Source organism: Mus musculus, chromosome 1 (assembly GCF_000001635.26).
Source record: "Mus musculus strain C57BL/6J chromosome 1, GRCm38.p6 C57BL/6J".
Classification (NCBI taxonomy): domain Eukaryota; kingdom Metazoa; phylum Chordata; class Mammalia; order Rodentia; family Muridae; genus Mus; species Mus musculus.
The window spans coordinates 37,047,737-37,068,536 of NC_000067.6; the positions used below are offsets into that span (position 1 = coordinate 37,047,737).

The window sequence follows — 20,800 nt, forward strand, 5'->3', positions numbered from 1 at the left end:
AGTTATAGACTTATGATTCTATCCTGACTGATGGCCTGGCTTTAGATTGTGTGCCGTCTGAAAACCATTCTCTCAAGCCTGCTCTCTCACAGTAAATGGCCTGGGTTGGCTATGAGACTGTTAGTGGTTTTTCAACCCCATCAGAAATCTGAGAATGACCAACATTACCTAAAAATACATAGGAAGCCTAACACAGCTTCCAGAACTGAGACAAATTGTAGAGACAGCGGCCTACCCATACAGCCCCAGTAAGTCAGGAAGATGGAGCAGGTCTTCAGCCTTCTGGCCCAGGAGCATCTGACAGACCTTAGAGAAACAGGAATATTAAGGACTAGCCTATTCTCAGCAGAACTAAGCTGTCCTAACCTGTAAACTGTGTCCTTTCAGGAACAGTACAGGTCTGCAGGAGAGATTGGTAATTTTCTGCCCAGTGGCCACCTAGCCACAAATGTACAGCCTCACCTGGAGGTGCGATGCTCAGTTGCTTTTTTGAATCCACAAATGGGAAGCTGTTAGGAGTAGATTTGTCTCAACAAGTGAATGAGTAACATTAAATTCAAATTCCGTGGATTTCTGATGTTTTTGAGAACCAACTATCTATGTAAAGTAATCTGGACTCTTCTCCGTTAACTACTCTCAGCTGTTTCTCTTCTTTTTTTTTTCTTCAGATTTATTTATTTATTATATGTGAGTACACTGTAGCTGTCTTCAGACACACCAGAAGAGGGCACCAGATCTTGTTATAGATGGTTGTGAGCCACCATGTGGTTGCTGGGAATTGAACTCAGGACCTTCAGAAGAGCAGTCAGTGCTCTTAACCACTGAGCCATCTCACCAGCCCCTACTCTCAGCTATTTCTAATTAAAATCTCTGAAAACACCCAAATGATAAACTCAGAGCCATGAATTTGCTATTTGGCCTTTAACTCACAGGCTTAATAATCTCAGATCAGTTTATAATAACAGTAATAGAAGGACTGGGTCTAAGCCCTGTACTTTAAAATTTTTAGTATCAATAGAAGTAATTTATACCAATGAAACCTTGATTTTGCATCAAAATAATTTCTGTACCAAAATAAGAAACTATGACTTCAACTTAGTAACAATGAAAAAGATTTCTACTGTTGTGCCCTGAATCCATAGGAAACCCAGATGAGTCGAAAAATTTTGAAGTCCATTGCAACTCGAAAAAGAATCTTCTATTGTTTCAAGTTTGAACTCAGTTTGTCCACCTAGCACTCACTGTGTGAATGCTGGCAAGCAACCCTGAATCCAGGAAACATTGGGTTTGTATACAATATAGTTAGGAATAGAGTGAATATTCACAGAAAAGGGGAGTAGAGGGTGGAATAGTACTGAAGTGGGAGGGGGTTTAAAGGGTGTCTGTTCAAGGACTAATTTTATAGCCAGTCCCAGTCGTAACTATCTGTGATCTGACCTCTGATACCTTTTTTTTTTCTTCCACGGTTTCCCTTAAGCTAGTTATTTCTCTAAGGTCTCAAGGACAGGCACCTGGAGTTTTGCTGCTTATCAGCAGGAGTGTTGGTTTTTTGTTTTTTTTGTTTTTTTTTTTTTTTGAGACAAGGCGTGGGGTGTGTGTGTTGGATTTTATGGGTAGAGCCATTCTAATGCTAAGGGAGGGGAAGGGAGCCCCTGGCTGCTGCAGGAGGACGCAGCACAGAAACCAGCTGTCTGCATATTGTGCTTGCTGCGATGGGAGGGAGGATGGGAGCCTCTGTCTGGCAATGCAGAGGCAAACTGTACACAACACTGAAGTCTCTCTAGCATCAGTAATTCAGTGGTTACAACACTACCAAGTGAGATTATGGCTATGCATCAATTCTAGCTATTCTTTCTTGTTCTAATTATGACCATTTCCATATTCCCTAGAAAGACAACCTATAATAACTCCCTCTAGCCCCAGAGTCCAGGGAACTGGGTCGGTGACTATTTCTTCAAGCTGAATATGGCCATTGAGATATTTTGAAGGGGGGGGGAGGGGGTAGGGAAAATAGAAGAGTTGGTTGGCCTTAAGAAGGCCACACTAATGATTGATTTAGTCTCTGATGTCTGTGTCCTGCACAATCCTGTGTGGATGCACACGGGTGTGCTTGCATCTGAAAGTCTAAGACACCCGAAGTTCAAGCAGAGACTCAACAAGGCAGTATATTCTGTAATATACAAATCTCAAAACAAAATCTTAGTATCATCAAGATAATGTTTTCGTTTGATTTTGTGGAATCTATTTCTTCAGGGGGTCTTCTTCTATCAAATTTGATCCATATTACTCTGGAAGGTGTATAGACACTAATCACCTTTTCTAAAATTGCAAAGACAAAACCTTTCTCCCAAATCAGCATACCCTTGAGCCAGTAACCAGACTTTTTTTTTTTTTTGACCTCTCTCCCAGAGGAATAACATAACCACAAAACTTAACATCACACCCATTTTGAAAGTTAAAACAATCTAAAACACATGAAGTAAACTAAAATACTGTATATGCCTATTCTTAGGCCTTTTATATTTTGCCAGGCAGGATAATAACTAAGAATTCCTGTGGAGCCCACATTAGACAGAATTTGAGTATCCTGTTAAGATGTATTAGAGCAATGTATCCTTATATCGTCTATCTGTTCAGCTCTCTGCCTGGAGCCACAGACATTTATTTTATTAATACCCGTTCACTGCCCTATCTACTTCAAGTCAGTGACTAATTTTTCCCTATCCTAGTTCCAAAGTAGGAGAAATTCCCCACGTTATTCAGACAGAATCTGTATATAAATAAAATCTGTATATAAATAAATCTAAAAGCAAATAATCCCAATTTTATAAATTCACAGTTCAATCAATCTCTGCCCCAAGAAGTAGGCAACTTCCATTCTACAGCTCTCTGACTCAGAGCCTGCCAGCAGTTTCTTTCAATTCCTGCCCTTGAGTCCACGTGACTTGTCTCATGTGACTCACCTCAGTGCTACTCAGCTACTCAAAAACAAAAAACAAAACAAACAAACAAACAAAAAAACCAAAACAAAACAAAAAAACAAAACCTAATACTTAGGCTAATAATCTTAAATTTCTAGTGGATTCTTGCCAAACATGTTGGTTCATCACCTGTTGCAGTAAATATTTAAAAAAAAAAAAATGAACTGGCATGTTCCTGTGCTTGTGGGGGCAACTCTCTGCCCCCATGGCCTGGTCCGCCATGCACTGGCAGGCAATGGCCCGACCTGATTTTATCTCGCAGAGACTCTGACTCAGAACTCCAAAATCTCTCCACCCAGCTCTCTAGGTTCCCACTGGTGGGTTGCTACCACACCAACCCCATGCTTCAAATCCCTCACGGCCTTTGTGGTGCACCTCAGGCAAACCTATCCATGCTTTGCCACCATAACTTTCTCTCTTGAACCCGGACAAACCACGGCATGAAGGAAAACACAACATAAACTTAGTTCAGAAACGATGGTAACTCAATCGTTGGGCACAGCAACTAAAATTCTAATCTTGTAAAACCTTATTAAATCTAAATCCTCTGGAGGCGAATCCTGATGGATCGACCACTGAAACCAGGAGACACTCGTAGCTACATCTTGTCCTCATGCTATCCCTGTCAAAAAGAACCTAACTCTCTCCTGCTTCCTCTCTTCCTCCATCCAATCCGGAAGTCTCTCGGCCCCTCTCTTAATGCTTTTAAAGCACTAGTCAACACTTGTACCTTTTTGTCTGACCCATGCCACTCCAACTATGTCTCCTGGTCACCATGCCTGTGGGAGGTCATGGTGCTTTGACATTAGGTATTAGATCCTTGGTAAACTTGCCCGAACAGGACAGGCGTGTCTGCACTGGCTCACACATTTTCTCGATGACTCTCGAAGAACTGGCAGCTTGGTTTCCCTTCTCTCCCAGGTGACTTCTGGTTGACACTGAAGGCCAACACTCCCATGGTGGCGTTAATCACTGTCTGGTGACTATGATCCCTTTCAGGGTTTCCGCAGAGCCGGTGAAATGGCAGGAGTACGCCATCCTTGTGACCGAGCACTCCATAGCTGCTGCTATCAGCTGGATTGAGAAAATGACTTTTGAGCCAAAGCCTGTGAGAGAGGTTAGCGGCCTAGATGCTCTGCTGGAAGCTGGGAAAGACAAAACCGTAAGTGTGTATCCATGGCTGGCCCAGGTCACCAAGGTGGCTTCGAGCTTAACTGTATACTCTCTGTGTCTCCACGATACTGGTCCAGGCCTCCTCCTAGTTGCTCTTCAGGGAAACTGGAGCATCATCATTGAGAGTACCTGCCTTAGTTTCCTGTCCAGTTGCTATGGTAACATACCCTGATCAAAAGCAAATTGTGTGTGTGTGTGAGATGGTTTATTTCTGATGGTTGGTTCCAGGTTACAGTCATCATAGTGGGGATGTCACAGCAGTAGGAGCTCAAGGGAGCTGGTCACATTGCACCTGCAGTCAAGGGCAGAGGGAAAGGGAGAGGGAGAAAGAGAGGGAAGGGGAGGGGGAGGACAGAGGGAAGGAGAGAGGGAGGGAGGGAGGGAGAGAGAGAGAGGACCAAAATCCAGAGGATGATGCCATGCACTTGTAGCTGGGTCTTTCTGTATCATTAAATGCAATCAGAAGAATCATCCACAGATATGCCCCTGGCCAACCTGCCAGGCTCTGGGCCAATCCTTCATCGAGTGGTTCTTCCCTGGTGACTCTAGATTGTGACTAGTTGACAAAACCAACTAGCCAGCACAGTCCCCAAAGCATAATCCTGTTTAGTCTTCAGCTCACAACCAGTCCAGAAGTAGGCTCCAGGCTTCAATGACTTGGTGATGGCAGAGTTGGAGCAACCAAAATGGGGCGCCCATACCTGCCCAGTGAGCTAACCTAAGCTTTTCTCCAGGGTTAATAGGGCCTACATAAGGACAAACCCTTATGCAGCTAGTTCAAAGAGAACACATAGGAGTGTGGCCAGTCTGCAAATCTCTAACACATTAGTTCTGTTCTTGCCCTTCTGCTGATTAGAGAAAAGAATCCCCATTTATAGGAAACAGAGAGATGAGAGACTCCCCCCAAAACAAGGAAATAGAGTTTCCCTAGCACCTATGTTCTGGATCTTTCCCAGCTCCTTCTCTTCATAGACGGATCTGTTATGTGTATTCAAGCCAATGATGAGCCTTGTGTGATATCAGTCAGCATTAATTGTCAACTTGACACAACATGGAACCACCTGAGAAGAGAATCTCAATGAGGAATTGTCTACACTGGGTTGTGCTCGTGGCCGTGTCTTTTGGGGATTGTCTCAGTTGATATGGGAAGATCCAGCCCACCGTGGGCAGCACCATTGCCTAGGCTCAGGGTGCTGAACTGTATAGGAGTGAAGAAACCAAGCCTAGCACAAGCAAGTGAGCATGCATGTGTTCATTTGTCTCTGCTCATACTGTGGATGTCACGTGACCAGCTACTTCAAGCTCTGCCAATGTGACTTCTTTGCAGTGAGGGGCTGTAGCCAGGAACTGGGATGACTTTCTCATCTAAGTTGATCTCTGTCAAGCTATTTTATGACTTTCACAGAAATGAAACCTGCACAGTGCCCCCCCTCCCTCCATTCATTTGAAGGCACTGGTATACAGTTTTTGCTAGGGACCTTTGATAACACTTTTCCTGAGAAAAGTGAGTAAGGTGGTCTCTCACGTTTCTTTCTGCCACAAGGTCTGTTTCTCTGAATGACCCTGGTGATGAGGCTCTTTAAGAGAATGATATAATGGCAAGAAATTTCTCTGGGTGGGAGGGATTCTGTAGTCAATCTCAACTCTTTGGGGGTGGGTGGAGAGAGGGAGGGGAGTGGGGAGGGGGAGGGGAGGTCTGCTTGCCTTTGAGATATAGATGCTAAATATCTGCTTCCTCTATTCTGGAAAATGAGAGTCTCTGTAGGTTTCAATCTTATGTAACTGAAAATAAATAAGTACAAAATAAGTAAATAAGTAAATAAGGGCTGGCACACCCCCATTGGCCCCCCAGTCTAAGGTTCATCAAAACTAAGGCGATGGTTTGAAATTGTGAACTCTTCTTTTGTTTTTACTCACAAAGCCAGCAGAACACGTGTTTTTCATTAAAGAAGAACCAAATACAAATCACTTTGTTCTTTGGCCTTCAAGTCTGTTTTGACATTTGCAAAATTCCAAGTGTTTGGATTTTACTAAGCATTCAAAATGGAATGTTTCCCAGGCTTTGGATGTGTGGCTGTGGGTGTGGGTGTGGCTGTGGGTGTAGCTGTGGCTGTGTGCATGCACACACAAGCGTGCTATTTCTTTGTGGTCCTTACTGTATTGATCACTGCCGACTCTGGCCTGTATCAAGTGGTCAGACTTGATCAGACTCCAATCCTCAGATACCCTTGCTTCCTTCCTTTATTTCCTCTGGGTTCATTCCAGCCTTAGAAAATATGAACAACCTACTGAGTGCCAGGGCGTCCTTTAGAAGAAGAACCAAGAAAGGTGCCAGCACCTTTAGACCACCACATTCGACCTGTGGCCTTGAGCAAATTCAAAGCATATACAGACCACAGAAGTCCTTTTGTCCTTCAGGACACCTGGCTTTCTGTTTTGTTTTTTTGTTTTTTGTTTTTTTGGTTTTTTTGTTTATCCCAGTCTCTCTTTTGTGTACCCAGTAGGCACCTGCTCAGATTTGGGGTTCTTTAAAATAATATTTACAGGGATTATAAATGAGTGAATTAATATAGACTTTCCTAATCCTACAAGGGTCTTGCCCTCTTGAGTGCCAGGCTGTCAGTCTGTAAAACTAATTATCTCGCTTGCTTCCCTGGAACAGTTTGGACAGGTGTAAACGTTTTTCACTGTGTCCCTAATGCCTAACCAGGGATCTCAAAATGTTTTTAGAAAGTGAAGGCATGAAAAGGAAATACTGTCAATATGGTTGAGTTTGGGGGCTAGGCGTAGGTCCAAGGAGCTCTGGTCCTGAACAGGTGGCGTAGAAGTGAGGTTTGTTATTTTCAGCTGGAGAGAAGTGGATGGTGCTGCATGAAACAGGTGAGTTTGCTAAGCCCTACAGGACTCTGGTGGGGACAATGGGTGGAATTCAGACCCTAGAACCTGCAAGGGCAGATAGCAAGTGATGGTCTAGGCGTTAGGAGGCATCTGAGAAGCCATCTGGAGTTAATCCCATTACTGACCATAAGAAGGGAGTCACCACCATGAAGGGAATCAGAAAGTCAAAATGGTTCAAAGAAGGGAAGGGGCTGTCAGAGAAATGAGGAGGAACAAGAGTTAGGTCCCCAGACATGGAGCTGACTTAAAATGCTGCAGTGTTACTGTGAATGGAGAGAGAGAGAGGCAGTCTTCGCTGGATTCCCTGCTGTGCTTTGGGGCTGATCTCCTTAGCTTCTTGAGGAAGATTGTATGCCTAAGGCTTTGAGATGAGAGCTGGCTTGGGCAGTGGGCAGAGAGGGTAGCTCCCTGTCTGTTTCTTTTCTTCCTTCCAAAGCTGATGAGAGGTCTCTTCATGTGAGCAGAACTGCAGGTTGCCATGAAATGTGACATAAAGGTACCATCCTAGCGTGTGTGTGTGTGTGTGTGTGTGTACCTGAAGCTCTATTATTGACTAGACTATCTGTTCAGTGATCCCCAGGGGTCCCCCAATTTTGATCCCCAGTATTGAAACTATAGGCACTCACCACTGAGCTTGGCTTTTACAAGGATCCTAGGGATGGAATTCAGGTCCTTGCTTGAGTTGCAAGCACCCTATAGACTGAACCATCTCTCCAGACCTTACCATTCTATTTTTTTAATTACTTATTTTATGTATATGAGTACACTGTTGCTCTCTTCAGACACACCAGAAGAGGGCATTGGATCCCATTACAGATGGTTGTGAGCCAAATGTGGCTGCTGGGAATTGAATTCAGGACCTCTGGAAGAACAATCAGTGTTCTTAACCACTGAGCCATCTTTCCAGTCCCTTAGCATTCTATTTTATGTGGAATAAATTGCAAGAGCTTTCGGCTTTCGGCTGAACACCCCAGTACAGTAAAGGCAGTTTTCAGCTCCATAGCATCTCCAGGGAAAAGCATCTCTGCAAAAGAGTTTCAGTATCACAAGGTAACTAACAAATGTTAAACCATTCCCAGGAAAACCTTTGCTTTTGAGTATATTGTTTTCTGTATACGATGGCCTAGAAAATAAATGTGCTAGTTTTTCTTTTAGATTTTGAGGTATTACTTTTCTTTGAATCTCTGTTTGATTTAGCATCGCAGCACTAAATTATGAAATGTTTCCAGCTCCCCTGTCCCCTCTACATCATGAAGGCAGCTCTGTCCTTGTTTCTGCCTTTGGTAACTTATAGTATTTGCCCATTTAACAGTGCATGTCTACTATTTTCTTTTTTGTTGTTGGCTTTTTTTTTTTTTTTTTTTTTGAGACAGGGTTTCTCTGTATAGCCCTGGCTGTCCTGGAACTCACTTTGTAGACCAGGCTGGCCTTGAACTCAGAAATCCACCTGCTTCTGCCTCCCGAGTGCTGGGACTAAAGGCGTGCGCCACCATGCCCTACTATTTTCTATATAGAAAGTTTGAGGACAGTGGATTTAATCTCTTTTATTAGATGAGACGATGGGATGAATAAACATGTTGCTTTCTTAAAAAAAAAAAAAAAGAGTTTTAGTATCTTGGGCCACTCACTGCCGGAGCACTGACGCACCCTGTCAGAGACTTCTGGAACAACCCTCCCCATCTCTAGGACCTTGTGTAGTTAAGGTTTTATTGCTGTGAAGAGACACTATGATCACGGCAACTCTTACGAAGGAGAACATTCAGTTGGGGCTTGGGTATAGTTCAGAAGTCAGTGCATATTGCCATGGTGGAGGAAGCACGGCGGTGTGCAGGCAGACACGGTGCTAGAGATGTAGCTGGTAGGTCGACGTCTGCATCCACAGGCAGTAGGAAGAGCCGGTGAACTGCTAGATTTGACTTGAGCTTCTGAGACCTCAAAGGCTTCCACCACCACAGCCATACCTCCGAATACTGCCTCTTCCTGGGAGCATCTTTAGTAAAACCGCCACACTGCCGCGTGAGCTCACAGATCCTAGAAGATACTCTGTGTGTTCCCCATCTTGGGCCATGTGTCATTTTAGATGACTATGAGAGCCTGTTCCTATGTTTGATTTGGGCACAGATGCAATCAGGGAAATGTTTTTGAGCAACACTGCACACAGGAGCCTTAATCACCATCGCTGGAGGGCCTGCCCTAGTTAGTTAAGGTTTCTACTGCTGTGACGAAACACCATGACCCGAGGCAGGAGCCTTGCTTGCACACCTGGCCTAAGGCCTGTGTAACACCAGGAAGCAGGACAGCCTGCAAAAAAACAATTCCGTCAACTTAACACTCCACAGAATGCTGTTTCTTAGTTTTGTTTTGTTTTTGTTTTTTTTCCCCTGCCTACTGGGTGGCTGGGATTATTTCTTCTAGTGATCTGAGAGCTGGTGTTGACAGACTAGAGAGGAAAAGGTATGAGAGGGGTTAATGCTTTCCTGTCCCTGTTGGAGGAGGTAGTGGCTGAAGTAGTCTTGTCTGGGCTCTCACTCTGGCCACCTAACTCCCAGCCTGAGCCCTTGACTACCCCTGTTCTAGCTGTCTCATTGGGTATCAAGTATGCTCTTTCTGCTGTAGACATAGGCTCCTAGCCAACTGGGTAACTAACCACGAGTGTGTCTCCTCTCTGTCAGGTTTAAAGTTAAAAGGGAAACACTTATTGACTAACTTCAGTTCACAAGGAGTTGAGATTAAAGCATAAGTAAGTCGTGGGCTCCATGTTGGCTAGTCCTTTGTCAGCTTGACACAAGCTAGAGCTATCCGAAAGGAGGGAACCTCAGCTGAGAAAATGCCTCCATGAGATCCAGCTGTAAGACATTTTTTTTTAAATTAATGATTGATGAAGGAGAGCCCAGCCCACTGTGGGTTGTGTGGTCCTGAGGCTGGTGGTTCTGGGTTATATAAGAAAGCAGGCTGAGCCAGGCGGTGGTGGCGCACGCCTTTAATCCCAGCACTTGGGAGGCAGAGGCAGGCAGATTTCTGAGTCCAAGGCCAGCCTGGTTTACAAAGTGAGTTCCAGGACAGCCAGGGAGAGCTACACAGAGAAACCCTGTCTTGGGGGAAAAAAAGAAAACAAAAACCAAAAAAAAACAAAAAGAAAAAAACAAACAAACAAAAAAAGAAAGCAGGCTGAGCAAGCCAGTAAGCAGCACCCCTCCATGGCCTCTGCATCAGCTCCTGCCTCCAGGTTCCTGCCCTGCTTGAGTTCTTGTCCTGACTTCCTTCGATGATGAGCAGCAGTGTAGAAGTGTAAGCTCCCCAAGTTGCTTTGGTCATGGTGTTTTATCGAAGCAGCAGTAACCCTAACTAGGACAGGCTTTAAGAACATGATGAAGTCTGCTTCTCACCCGCACATTTGCGGAGGCACCTACCATGTCCTCTCTGGAAGGGATCAATTAAGGTGATTCTGAGGGGCAGGTTCAGATGATATATATTCCTGGCTTGCTTTGATTTGTACTTTCAGAGGTTTATGTAGTAGATGTGTATTTATTTAACCCTTAAAACCAAGCCCTCAAGGATAAACTGTATCGTCTCATTTTTCTGGCACTTGAAGACACCGACGAGGATAGGTCAGTCATAGAATGCATTCATGTCAGGGATGCAATACCCTGAGCAGAGGAGGAGTGGAGCCATTGCAGATGTGTCTCCTGGGCGTGCTTTGAAGGGCTTTCCATAGCTCCGATTACACCAAGAGCACTTTTTTTTTAAGAGCACATTTTTAATCAGGTAGACATCTCCCAGAATTCCTAGCTCAAGATGAACGTGTCACTGTGGCGAAGATAATCAGTTGTATTAAGACAATCCTGCATGTTTTCTCTCGCAGAGGTTCAAACTGGGACAGCGCATGTAAAAGAGGTGTATCCGTGACTTTTCTCACAGCTGTGACAGAGTGCCCAACAAGAGCAGGGTTTATCTTAGCTCACGGTTTAAGAAGGGAGACTGTCCATCGCTGCGGGGAAGGCACAGCGGTAGGAGTGTGATGCTCTACAGCAGTCAGGAAAGCAGAGCAGACAGGTCGTGGAACTGAACTGGGAAACCCAAGGCCTGTTACCAGTGTCCACTTCCCCCAGTAAGGCTCTACCTCTGAATGGCTCTACAACTTTCCAAAACTGTGTCCTCAGCAAGGGCCTGAGCTTAGAAACAAGTGAGCCACTGGGGGACATTTCCCATTCAGTCTACATCAGGAGGGGGGCAAGGAACAAGAGAGGGAGACAAGAGAGAGTAATGGGGATGGGGGGGGTCCAGCTAACCAAAACACACAAAGCAGAAACATGGAAACAACAAAGGAATCCAGTGTTTTGTACAATTAATATATTGTGACATAAAAAGGTGTAAGTGTACTATGTGTTTGTGTGCTGCGTGTGATGTGTTTATATGTGTGGTATATGTGAGTGTGGTGTGTAGTATGAGTGCTGTCTGTATGTGTGTTGTAAGTAGTATGTATGGTATGGGTGGGCATAGTGTGTGGTATATGTGTGGTATGGTATGTGTGTGTGTGTGTATGTATGGTGTGTGTGGGTGTAAAGTGTGGTAGATGTGTAGTATGGTATGTGTATGTGTGTGTGTATAATGTGTGGTATCTATGGGGTATGATGTTTTTGTGTGGTGTGGTGTATGTATGAGTGTATGTGTGTGTGTAGTATAATATATGGTATGGTGTGTGTATTATGGTCTATATAGGGGCTGTAGTGTGTGTTTGTGTAGTATGATGTGTGTATCAGGGGGTGATGTAGTTTATGTGTTGTGTTTGGCATATGTTAGTGACATGTGGTATGTTTATTATTATGGGTGTGTGTTGTCATGGTATGTGATGTGTTCTTATGTGCAGTGCATACAGTGTGTGTATTTGAATGTGTGCTGTGTGTATGTGTTATGTATGTATGTATGTATGTATGTATGTGGTGTGTAGTATATGAGTGTGTTTGTGTGTGTTCCTTTTGACATGGATTGCCCATTCCCCATTCTCTTCTGGCAAGGCAGTGTGCACTAGAGTCAGGCAGGCGCATCCTTCTCCTGACTTCCCAGGAAATGAGGGCAGTCTTAGCCCACCTGCATGTGAAGAGAGCAGAGGATGAAACAAGAGCAATGCACCCTCTTTCCTGCATCCTGACTCAGATTGACAATGGATGAGTCTGTGCTGTAGAATTCTGGCGCCACCTTGGAAAGTTGGCCCAAAACTTCCTTTGCTTCTTGACTTGAAAAAGACCTTTCCTCTCCTGTCTTGTACCTGTGGGCCCAGAGGCAGCTACTCTCCAAGTCTGCCAACTACATTCTTCTTTGTGGAGCACCCAAGGACCACAGCCACTGTCAAGAGATGCTCTTGAATGACTCACTTGCCGACTTTCCCTTCCCTGTGTCATCACAGAGCACTGAGCATAGCTTCTCTTCTTTCTGCCCTCTTTTCTGCAGCAACCAGAAAATGTGTTGCTGCCGAGTCTGGTGCAGGGCTGCGGTATATGGGGGTGATAGTAAGCCACTGCCATTGGCGCCTCTGTCTTGCAGATCGAAGCCATCTACTACTTTGTGGTGGGGGATGTTCCTCAGGAGTTCCAGAAGCTTCTACTAACGGGGGTTCTGGAGATCCCATATCCAGTCTGCACAGTGTCCTTCAATGCCAGAGGAGAAGAAACCATAGCTTTCCTAAAAGATCTGAGCACTAAGACCCACAGCAGGTAGGCAAATGGTGGACTTGAGAGGGCCTGAGAGTGGGTGGTCCACTCACAGTCTAGATGTTTACCCTCTGTGTCATGATGTATAGTCGTCATGGTCTGCGAACCCTTTCCTTTGTCATGCAGCTGTATAGTTCTCCTCTATTGAGCTCTTGGAGTCTTGCAGACTGGAGATGCTGCCTTCTCCGTCAGCTAAATCCTAGAAACAACAAGGACTGGGCTCTCCACTTAGGGCCATTCTCACGCCAGGGTCAGACACTGACAACTGGAGATCACGCTGTATGCCTAGCTCACGGCAATTGTTCACAGTAGCTAGACTTTTGCAACATACAGGCTTTTTGAGAGGGAATTGGTGATATAGAGTCCTGGACTTGGCCTTTATTGACACCAACGGCCAGCTGGAAGTAAACGTTTTCACCCACCAATTTGCCTAATAGAGTTGGTGGAAATGCAGTTCTTCGGCTCACAGCCCCAGGAATCCTGATTTTCCATGTCTAAAGAGGGTTAGGACTCTTCCTGTATTACAGAGTCTGAGCTCACCACCCTGGAAGCTATTCAAACAGTTTGAAATCACAAGGCATAAGTCTTTGAATCTGGCATCCTGAGCATGTCCAAATACATAAAAGGGGATGGGGGTAGGGGCGAGCACGATGTCTTCATCCACTTTCTCTAGGGTAGAGAGAAAGACAGCTGGCAGGATTCCTTCTCTGGCTTGTACCTGCCTCCTCACTCCTAGAGAACATTTTCTAGGAGGTTTAGTGCCCAGGGAACAGCGTGCTACAGCCACGTTGATTCTGTCACTGCTGATCCTTTGCACAGTGGTGGGTTTACATAAAACAGTCAGCTGGAGACATGCCATCCTCTGCATGCTCTGGGCCTTCACGAGTGAGCTGAACACACAACCCTTGGTGCTCCTGACCGCTGTGGCGTGGGGTCAGACACACCATGCCATCTGCTGTTACTTTGTGCCCTGGGCTGTTGGGCCCAGCTAGAGCACAGTGACTAGCCAACTGGACACAGTGCATCTTTCTGGTCTGAGCTCGCAGGCTGCCTGGGTCCTGGGCTCAGCTGAATGGATTTCCTCTATCACATTATCCAAGGCTGTGCTTGTGTGGAAGCACAGGGTGGGTGTGGGTGCTGAGGTCTAACAGTATTCTCTAAAGAGCTTTTCTTAATGGTGCCTCTCCCCATTAGGGGAAACTTCTACCCCGTTCTCTTTCCAATCTGGAGAAGAGATTAGAGTGTGGAAAGTTCCAGACACCCAAGGCCTTGGTACTTGGAGTTCAGGGCCAGGAGAGACTTCATCTGTTCCCCAACATACATACATACATACACACACACACACACACACACACACAAGCACCTTGCCCTGTCAGGCAGTCATTAAAGGGATCGAGCTGGACATTTCTGCTCTAGACAATGCCTACAGGACCCAGGCATAGCAAGGCTGGTGTCCTGGTCTCAGGCCACAGGAATGAGGCAGTCTTGTTCACTACCACCAAGTCACTATGACAATCTCACCCGGAGTTCTTTAGGAAAATGACAAGCTTTCCACAGTCCAAGAGGCCCGAGATCACTCCCACTTTTAGTTCATCACTTTAGACAAGCTCCAAGTGGTCCCTCAGGATTCCCCGAGTCTAATTAGCAATGACAAACAGAGGTGATTGACAGAGACTTCCTCTGTCAATCAGAAGCTAATGTCCTATCACTTGACTTTCTGGGTTACAATTAAGGGGTTCCAGGAGCATTTAGGGGCTGAGGATGTAGCCCAGAGTACCTAGCTGGTGTCTGTGAGGGCCTGTGTGCCAACTCTAGCACTGCCCCAAAGGAGGGAAAAAAAGAGAAAGAGAGAGAGAGATTAGCCCATCGCCTTGCCCCATACCAGCAAGCTGCAAGCTTTGCCATACACGTGGGTCCTCTAGGGATCTTATTAAAGTTGTGTTCTGACTCAGCAGGTCCAAGCAGGGGCCTGGGATGGATCTTGGATCTCACCAGCTCCCAGGTGACACTGCTGATGTTGCTTGGACCACACTTTGAGCTGGCAGGCTCCCAAAACTTGCCCGCACAGCAATTCTTTGCATTCACTCTTAAGCTCAAAAATGTGTTTGCTGAGTTACAGCTGACTGAGGCCACTCAGCAATACCCAAATTAGTCGAGGCTGTCTGTATCCCTAGCTTTCAATGCTCAGTCAGGTAATGCTAATGGTTGCTAGTGGGCCATCAAAACGGTGTGGATGTGATAGAGACTTAGAGACAAAACCCCACAAACTATCGTTTTCCTAGGATCAAGAAATGCCATTTGATTGAGCTAATTATTATAGTGGGAAACCACAGCACCATGGAAAAATCTCAAACCACTCTTGTGTGTGCGCATGTGTGCACGCAGGCAATCATGGAGGTCAATGCTAAGTCGTCCCCCCCCCCCCTTATTTTCTAAGACAGAGCCTCTCACTGAACTTGAAACTCACTGGTTTAGTTAGGCCATCTGTCCATCAAGCTCCAGGGATCTGTCTGTCCCTATGTCATCAGTGCTGGGATCATGAACATATGCTGCCCATGCCTGGCTCTAATGTAGGTGCTAGGGATCCGAACTCAGGTCCCCATGCTTGCTTAAACACACACTACCCACTAAGCTGCTCCTCTGCCTGGCTCTTCACTGTGGGAGCTGACAAGACAAGGCATAGAGGAATCAGAGAATGCAGTTAAAGTTAAGAGGCTTGGCGGTGGACAGAGAGCTGTGCACCTGTAGTCCCAGCTACTTGGGAGGTGGAGGCAGGAGGATTGCTTGAGGCCAGAATTTCAGAACTACTAGAGCAACCTCGTGAGACCCAATTCTGAGAAAACCAATCAAAATAAATCAAGATTTGGAGCACCAGAGACGGCAAATTGAGAGAACTGATAGGCACATGCCTGATGCAGAACCCATTTCGTGTTTCAGATTCCATGCCTTTGCTGAGAGAACAGAGTGTGAGGAATTCTCTGCATTTTCCACGGAGGGCGTTGACGGCTCCATGACTTGGAATTCACGGAAACTGAAAGGGAGACTCCCTCCAGGTACCTGGAACCCCGAAGGAGCAGTATCACTTGTAACCTTAGTCATTTCAAGTGCTCTGCAATACAGTTTGGAAATAAAGGACGAAATAGGGACCACCCATATCTTCTGCATTATTTCCTTGGCACAACCATGCACCCAGTGGGATTTCACAGTGAATGGATCTGTCTAGAAACTGCTTTAAATGTGTGGCTCACAGAAACAGTCTAAGGGATGTGTGCTCACTGACATGGGAACCTTCTGGAGATGTGGCCCTAGCCATGCTATTCCTGGGGTTAGTTAGGTCCAAGCTAGGCAGAGCCACCCTGCTTTCTGGGCTAGTAGGGAGGCTGCATAGGGAGGGGAGGCGGGGAGGGGGGTGTCCCTGAAGTTCTTGGTCATTCTGTGTTTCTTGTGATGGAGGCAGTACTTGTAGGGAGAGCCTGCCCTTGTGTAGGTCAAGGCTAAACAGAGACTTTTATGGAGGCTGAGGGAACCTCATTTTTCATTCAGGAATGCGGTCACAGCCAGGGAGGAAGAACACTGTGACTCAGAACATCAGTAATGGAAGTGTACTCTGAAAGCCTCGAATGGGGAATTCCTCCGGGGCCAATTAAATGGCAAAATGCACAGAGTAAATACCAATGAGTAGAGACAGGGAAGGGAGGTCCTGTCTGATTGTTATATAGCATGACACAGTATGGTACCTAAACTATTTACAAACTGGTGGTTTGAATGCAAAGCCCCCCATATTCTTGGGTAGTTGGATACTTGGCGCCCAGCTGGTGACACTGGAGAGACTTTGGAGGTGTGGCCTTGCTTCCAAGTGTGTCACTTGGGGTGAGCTTTGAAGTTCTAACGTCCCTCCTGCACCCCTCAACTCAGTTTAAGATGTGAGCTCTCAGCTTGCTGCCCCACACCTACCCTCTGCTACCAGCCTCCCCACCACGGTGATGACGGACTCTTATCCCTCCAAAACCTTAAGCTCAAGCAAACCATTCCATCTATAAGTTGCCTTGGTCATGGTGTTTTACCACAAGAGAAAAATAACTCGCAAGTCTAAGAGAGCCGGTTCCTGCCCTGACCTTGCTGCTCAACTGTAGTTATTAAACAGGCTGCTCGTTTTTGATACTTGGCCGGGATGACTACCCGGGTACAGGGAAGAAGCTCAAGAGACCTCGGTTTGCTTAACAGTGTTGCAAAGGCTCAGGGGGGAGACATTTGCATCATCAGCCAGTTGGTGAGACAGAGGTAATGTCAGGATAGCAGGTCAGAAAGCCTATACCTGACATACGCTTTGCATATGCAAATTCCTTGTGTCACAGAGCATAAAGCCCAGGGAGATTTCTATAGAGCACTGCACTCAGCTCTCTGTCACCAACACCTTTTCCTGACCATGAGGTAGACCTGTCCAGATAATTTCAGAAAATGATTGGTGCTAATTGTGCTAGATAGGTTTGGCTGGTTTGTTGTCAACTTGATACAAGCAGGTCATCTGGGAAGACAGGACACCAGCTGAGGAACTGCCTCCATCAGACTGGCCTGTAGGCAAGTCTGCAGAGCGTTGTTTTTTGATTAATGATTGGTGTGGGAGGGCCCAGCTCACTGTGGCCAGTGCCACCCCTGGGTATATGGCCCTGAGTTGTATAAGAAAACAGGCTGAGCAAGCCATGGGAAGCAGGCCAATTAATGGTGTTCCTCCATGGCCCCTGCTTCAGTTCTTGCCTGGAGTTCCTCCCCTGACTCTCCTTGTAGATGGACTTTAAGCTCTAAAGATGAGATAAACCCTTTCTGCCCCAAACTGCTACTGGCCATGGTATTCATCACAGCAACAGAAATTGAACTTGGGGGTGGTTTCAGTCAGGGCGAGAGCATGGGCTATCACCAGCTCCCCTAACTCCTAAGCTGTTACTAATAGGGTTTGGTTGTGACCTGTGCATTCCCTGGAGTCCTGGTCTGTTTGCTGCCACTACACCCGAGTGAGTCCCTGAACAATTCGTAGTGGACACAGATATATTTGGCTCATGGTTCCCAAAGCTGAGAAATCCAAGAGCAAGTGACTGGCACGGAGAAGGGTTTTGCTGCTGTGTTCTCCTAGGGAAGAAAGCTGAAAGGTAAACCTGGGAGAGGTTTGCTTTCATACCAAACCCACCTTCATAGTACTAACCAATCCTCCTAATAGTCCATTAATTCATTCATGGGGGCATAGTCCTTTGGATGTCTTAGCATTCGGTTCTGTTTCGCCGGGGAGTCACATACGAACTATAGCATCTGGCGTTCGGGTGACTAAGGAAACATAGCTGGCATCTCCCCAGCTACCACCTCCCCAGCCCTGGAACAGACAACTTAAAGTACAGACAGAAATGTTTTCTAAGAATGAAATGCTTGGCATGCCTTCATTTTAGTAGTCATGTGTCCCAAGTTTGGGAGGGAGGTGTCAGGTCCTAAATAAGCCACCTTACCTGTCACAATGCCCCAGAACTGCCACCGTTTCAAAGTCGGCTTCTTCTACTCAAAAGGTGCCCAGAAATTGCTGGCAGACAGTTTTTGGTTTAGAGACTGTGTGGTTTCTGATTCTACCTGGGCTCTGGGGCATCTCTTTAACCTCTTCTCTGTGGCTCCTTCTTGTCTTCTCCGTACCAGCTGCGAGAGAACTTCAGTCTCTCAAACCTCCAGCAGGGTGGGTGGAGTCTGACTCCTTAGGAGATAATTTTATCTTCCTTGGGTGGAAAACAGACTTTCAAGTGAAGACTTAGACAAGTGCTACTTAGAGAACCCACTTGCCAATCTGAGAGAAAGATGTTACTTTTGGATTCGACATAATTGGTTTTTAAAGTCTGGTTCTTCTTCCTCTATTCCAGTACTAAACAAAACAGAAGACAAAAGAACCACCCAGCAGCCAAAAAAAAAAAAAAAAAAAAAGAATAGTTTTAAAATTGTAATATATATATATATATATATATATATATATATATCTCTACATATGTGTGTGTGTATATATATATATACACACACGCATACATACATATATAGTATATATAACATGCATGCATGTATACACACAAATATACACGTATATGCATACATATGAACACACATGCACACATATACACCACATGTGTGCATAAACACACGCATACACATGTACATACATACACATGTGCACACACATGCACACATACACATACACACCTGTACACATGCTGCCCAGACAGCCATCTTTAAGAACATTCACTCTGGCAGCTGTCACTGCTATTCATTTCCCAAAATTATGTCTCTCTTTTCATAGCTCTGCACCTATGAAAGAATTACTTCCTCATGTCTTATTCTTCTTGAGTTGCTATAACAAAACACTAGAGCCTGGGTATTCATAAAGAACAGAAAGCACTTTCTTATAGTTCCAGAGGCTGGGCCATCTAAGATCAGTGTGCCAGCAGACCCAGTGTCTTGTGAACTTCTTGCTTCCAAGATGGCACCCTGCTGCTGTATCCTCCAGAGGGAATGCGTGCTGTGTCCTGACTTAGCTAAAGAGATGGCAGGGCATGAAATGGCAAGCAGAGCTCCCTTCAACCCTCTCTCTCTCTTTAAAATTTATTTAATTGAGTTTGTGTGTGTACACATTTGTGTAAGTGTGCCTGTGCCACAATATGCATTTGGAGGTCAAAGGACACCTTGCAGATGCTGGTTTTCCCCTCTGCTAGATGGGTCCTGGGTATCAAATTTGAATCACTAGGCTTGGTGGTGAGAGTCTCTCTTGTCAAGCCCCCTGCCTCCCAGTGTATGAGCGCTACTGCATTTATACAGGATGAGCCCTCATGGCAGAACCATTTCTTCAAAGCTCTTTCCTGCAACACCATCACATCTGAGAGGTGGGTTTTGACATCCACCTAAACCATAGTACCCGCCCCTCCTCCTGCAGCCCCTCCAGCAGTACCATTCTCCATCTGTACTCTAGAATTCACCTGTTATGCAGACAGCATTGTGTTCAGACAGCGTGTGTCTTGTGATTGACTTATTTTTTCTTTTCACTTAGCATGATGCGATTTCTCTCCTTTTAAGGAACAATCTTTTTTTTTTCTTATGACTTTTTTTTAAATGTTTTTTGGACACATAGAAAAATCTTAGTTGATAAAGTACTTGCCGCACATGCACAGAGAGCCAACTTCTACCCCCAACACCTGTGTAAAAAGGTGAGAGGGTCTGTGTACCTGTACCTGCCACGCTGTAGTGCTATGGAGATGGGATGGTCCCTGGAGCTTGATGCCCTGCTGGTCTGGCCCATCAGCAAGTACCAGATGAACAGAGATGGAGGAAAGCAGCTAACATTGGCCTCTGGCTTACTCACGCATTCGTGCAATAGAGGGAGCAGCAGGGTCAAGTGAACTGGTGTGTGTGTGTGTGTGTGTGTGTGTGTGGCATTTCCTCATCTCTCTGTATGGATACATACCATTCTATGCCACAGAGTGCCGCTCTAACACTCGCTGCCTTTCTCCCTTGAGACAGCGTCTTCCACTGAGCACGGAGCTTGGTTTTTTTTCCCCTTCCTTTTAGGCTAGTTGGCCAGGAATCCTTCTTGTAACCCCCTCAATGGTTGGGTTACCGGTATTCTTGCTCACAGTTGGGGATTTGATCTCCATCTATTCAGCTATAAATGGCTGTTGAGTTGTCATTAAAATGACTTTATTATAGAATTTTTATACATTCTTTGTTTTTGCCTAGCCTACTTTATCATGCCGCTCCTCCATCCCCTTCCCACTTCCGGCTAGTTCCCCTTTCTCACGATTCCCTTGCACAGGTAGACACACAGATATCGTGGCTAAAAAAATGCAGGATCTTTGTGTAAGAGAGAGCATGAGTCTGGGTGCCTTCAGTTAATACAATTCCCAGCTCCACCCATCCATTTCCCAGCAAATGTCACCAGCTCCTTAATCTCTGTGGTTGGATAAATGGCATCATGTATATTTGGTACATCTTCATACATTCATCTGTCTGTTGCGGGCGTTTCTTAGC

General features: G+C 45.6%; 1 protein-coding gene across 9 annotated transcripts in view; it reads left to right on the top strand.

Annotated features, from left to right (window-relative positions):
• Vwa3b (von Willebrand factor A domain containing 3B) overlaps positions 1-20,800 on the top strand; it is a 158,451-nt gene that overhangs the window by 18,579 nt on the left and 119,072 nt on the right. For all 9 annotated transcript variants that reach the window (XR_001778869.2, XR_001778872.2, XR_001778870.1 and 6 more), the window contains exons 5-7: positions 3,981-4,143; positions 12,594-12,763; positions 15,698-15,813. Coding sequence is in view for 6 of the 9 variants with exons in the window: in XM_006496379.2 (XP_006496442.1) it covers positions 3,981-4,143; positions 12,594-12,763; positions 15,698-15,813 (449 nt within the window). In the remaining 3 variants the exon portion in view is untranslated. The remainder of the gene's footprint in view (positions 1-3,980; positions 4,144-12,593; positions 12,764-15,697; positions 15,814-20,800) is intronic.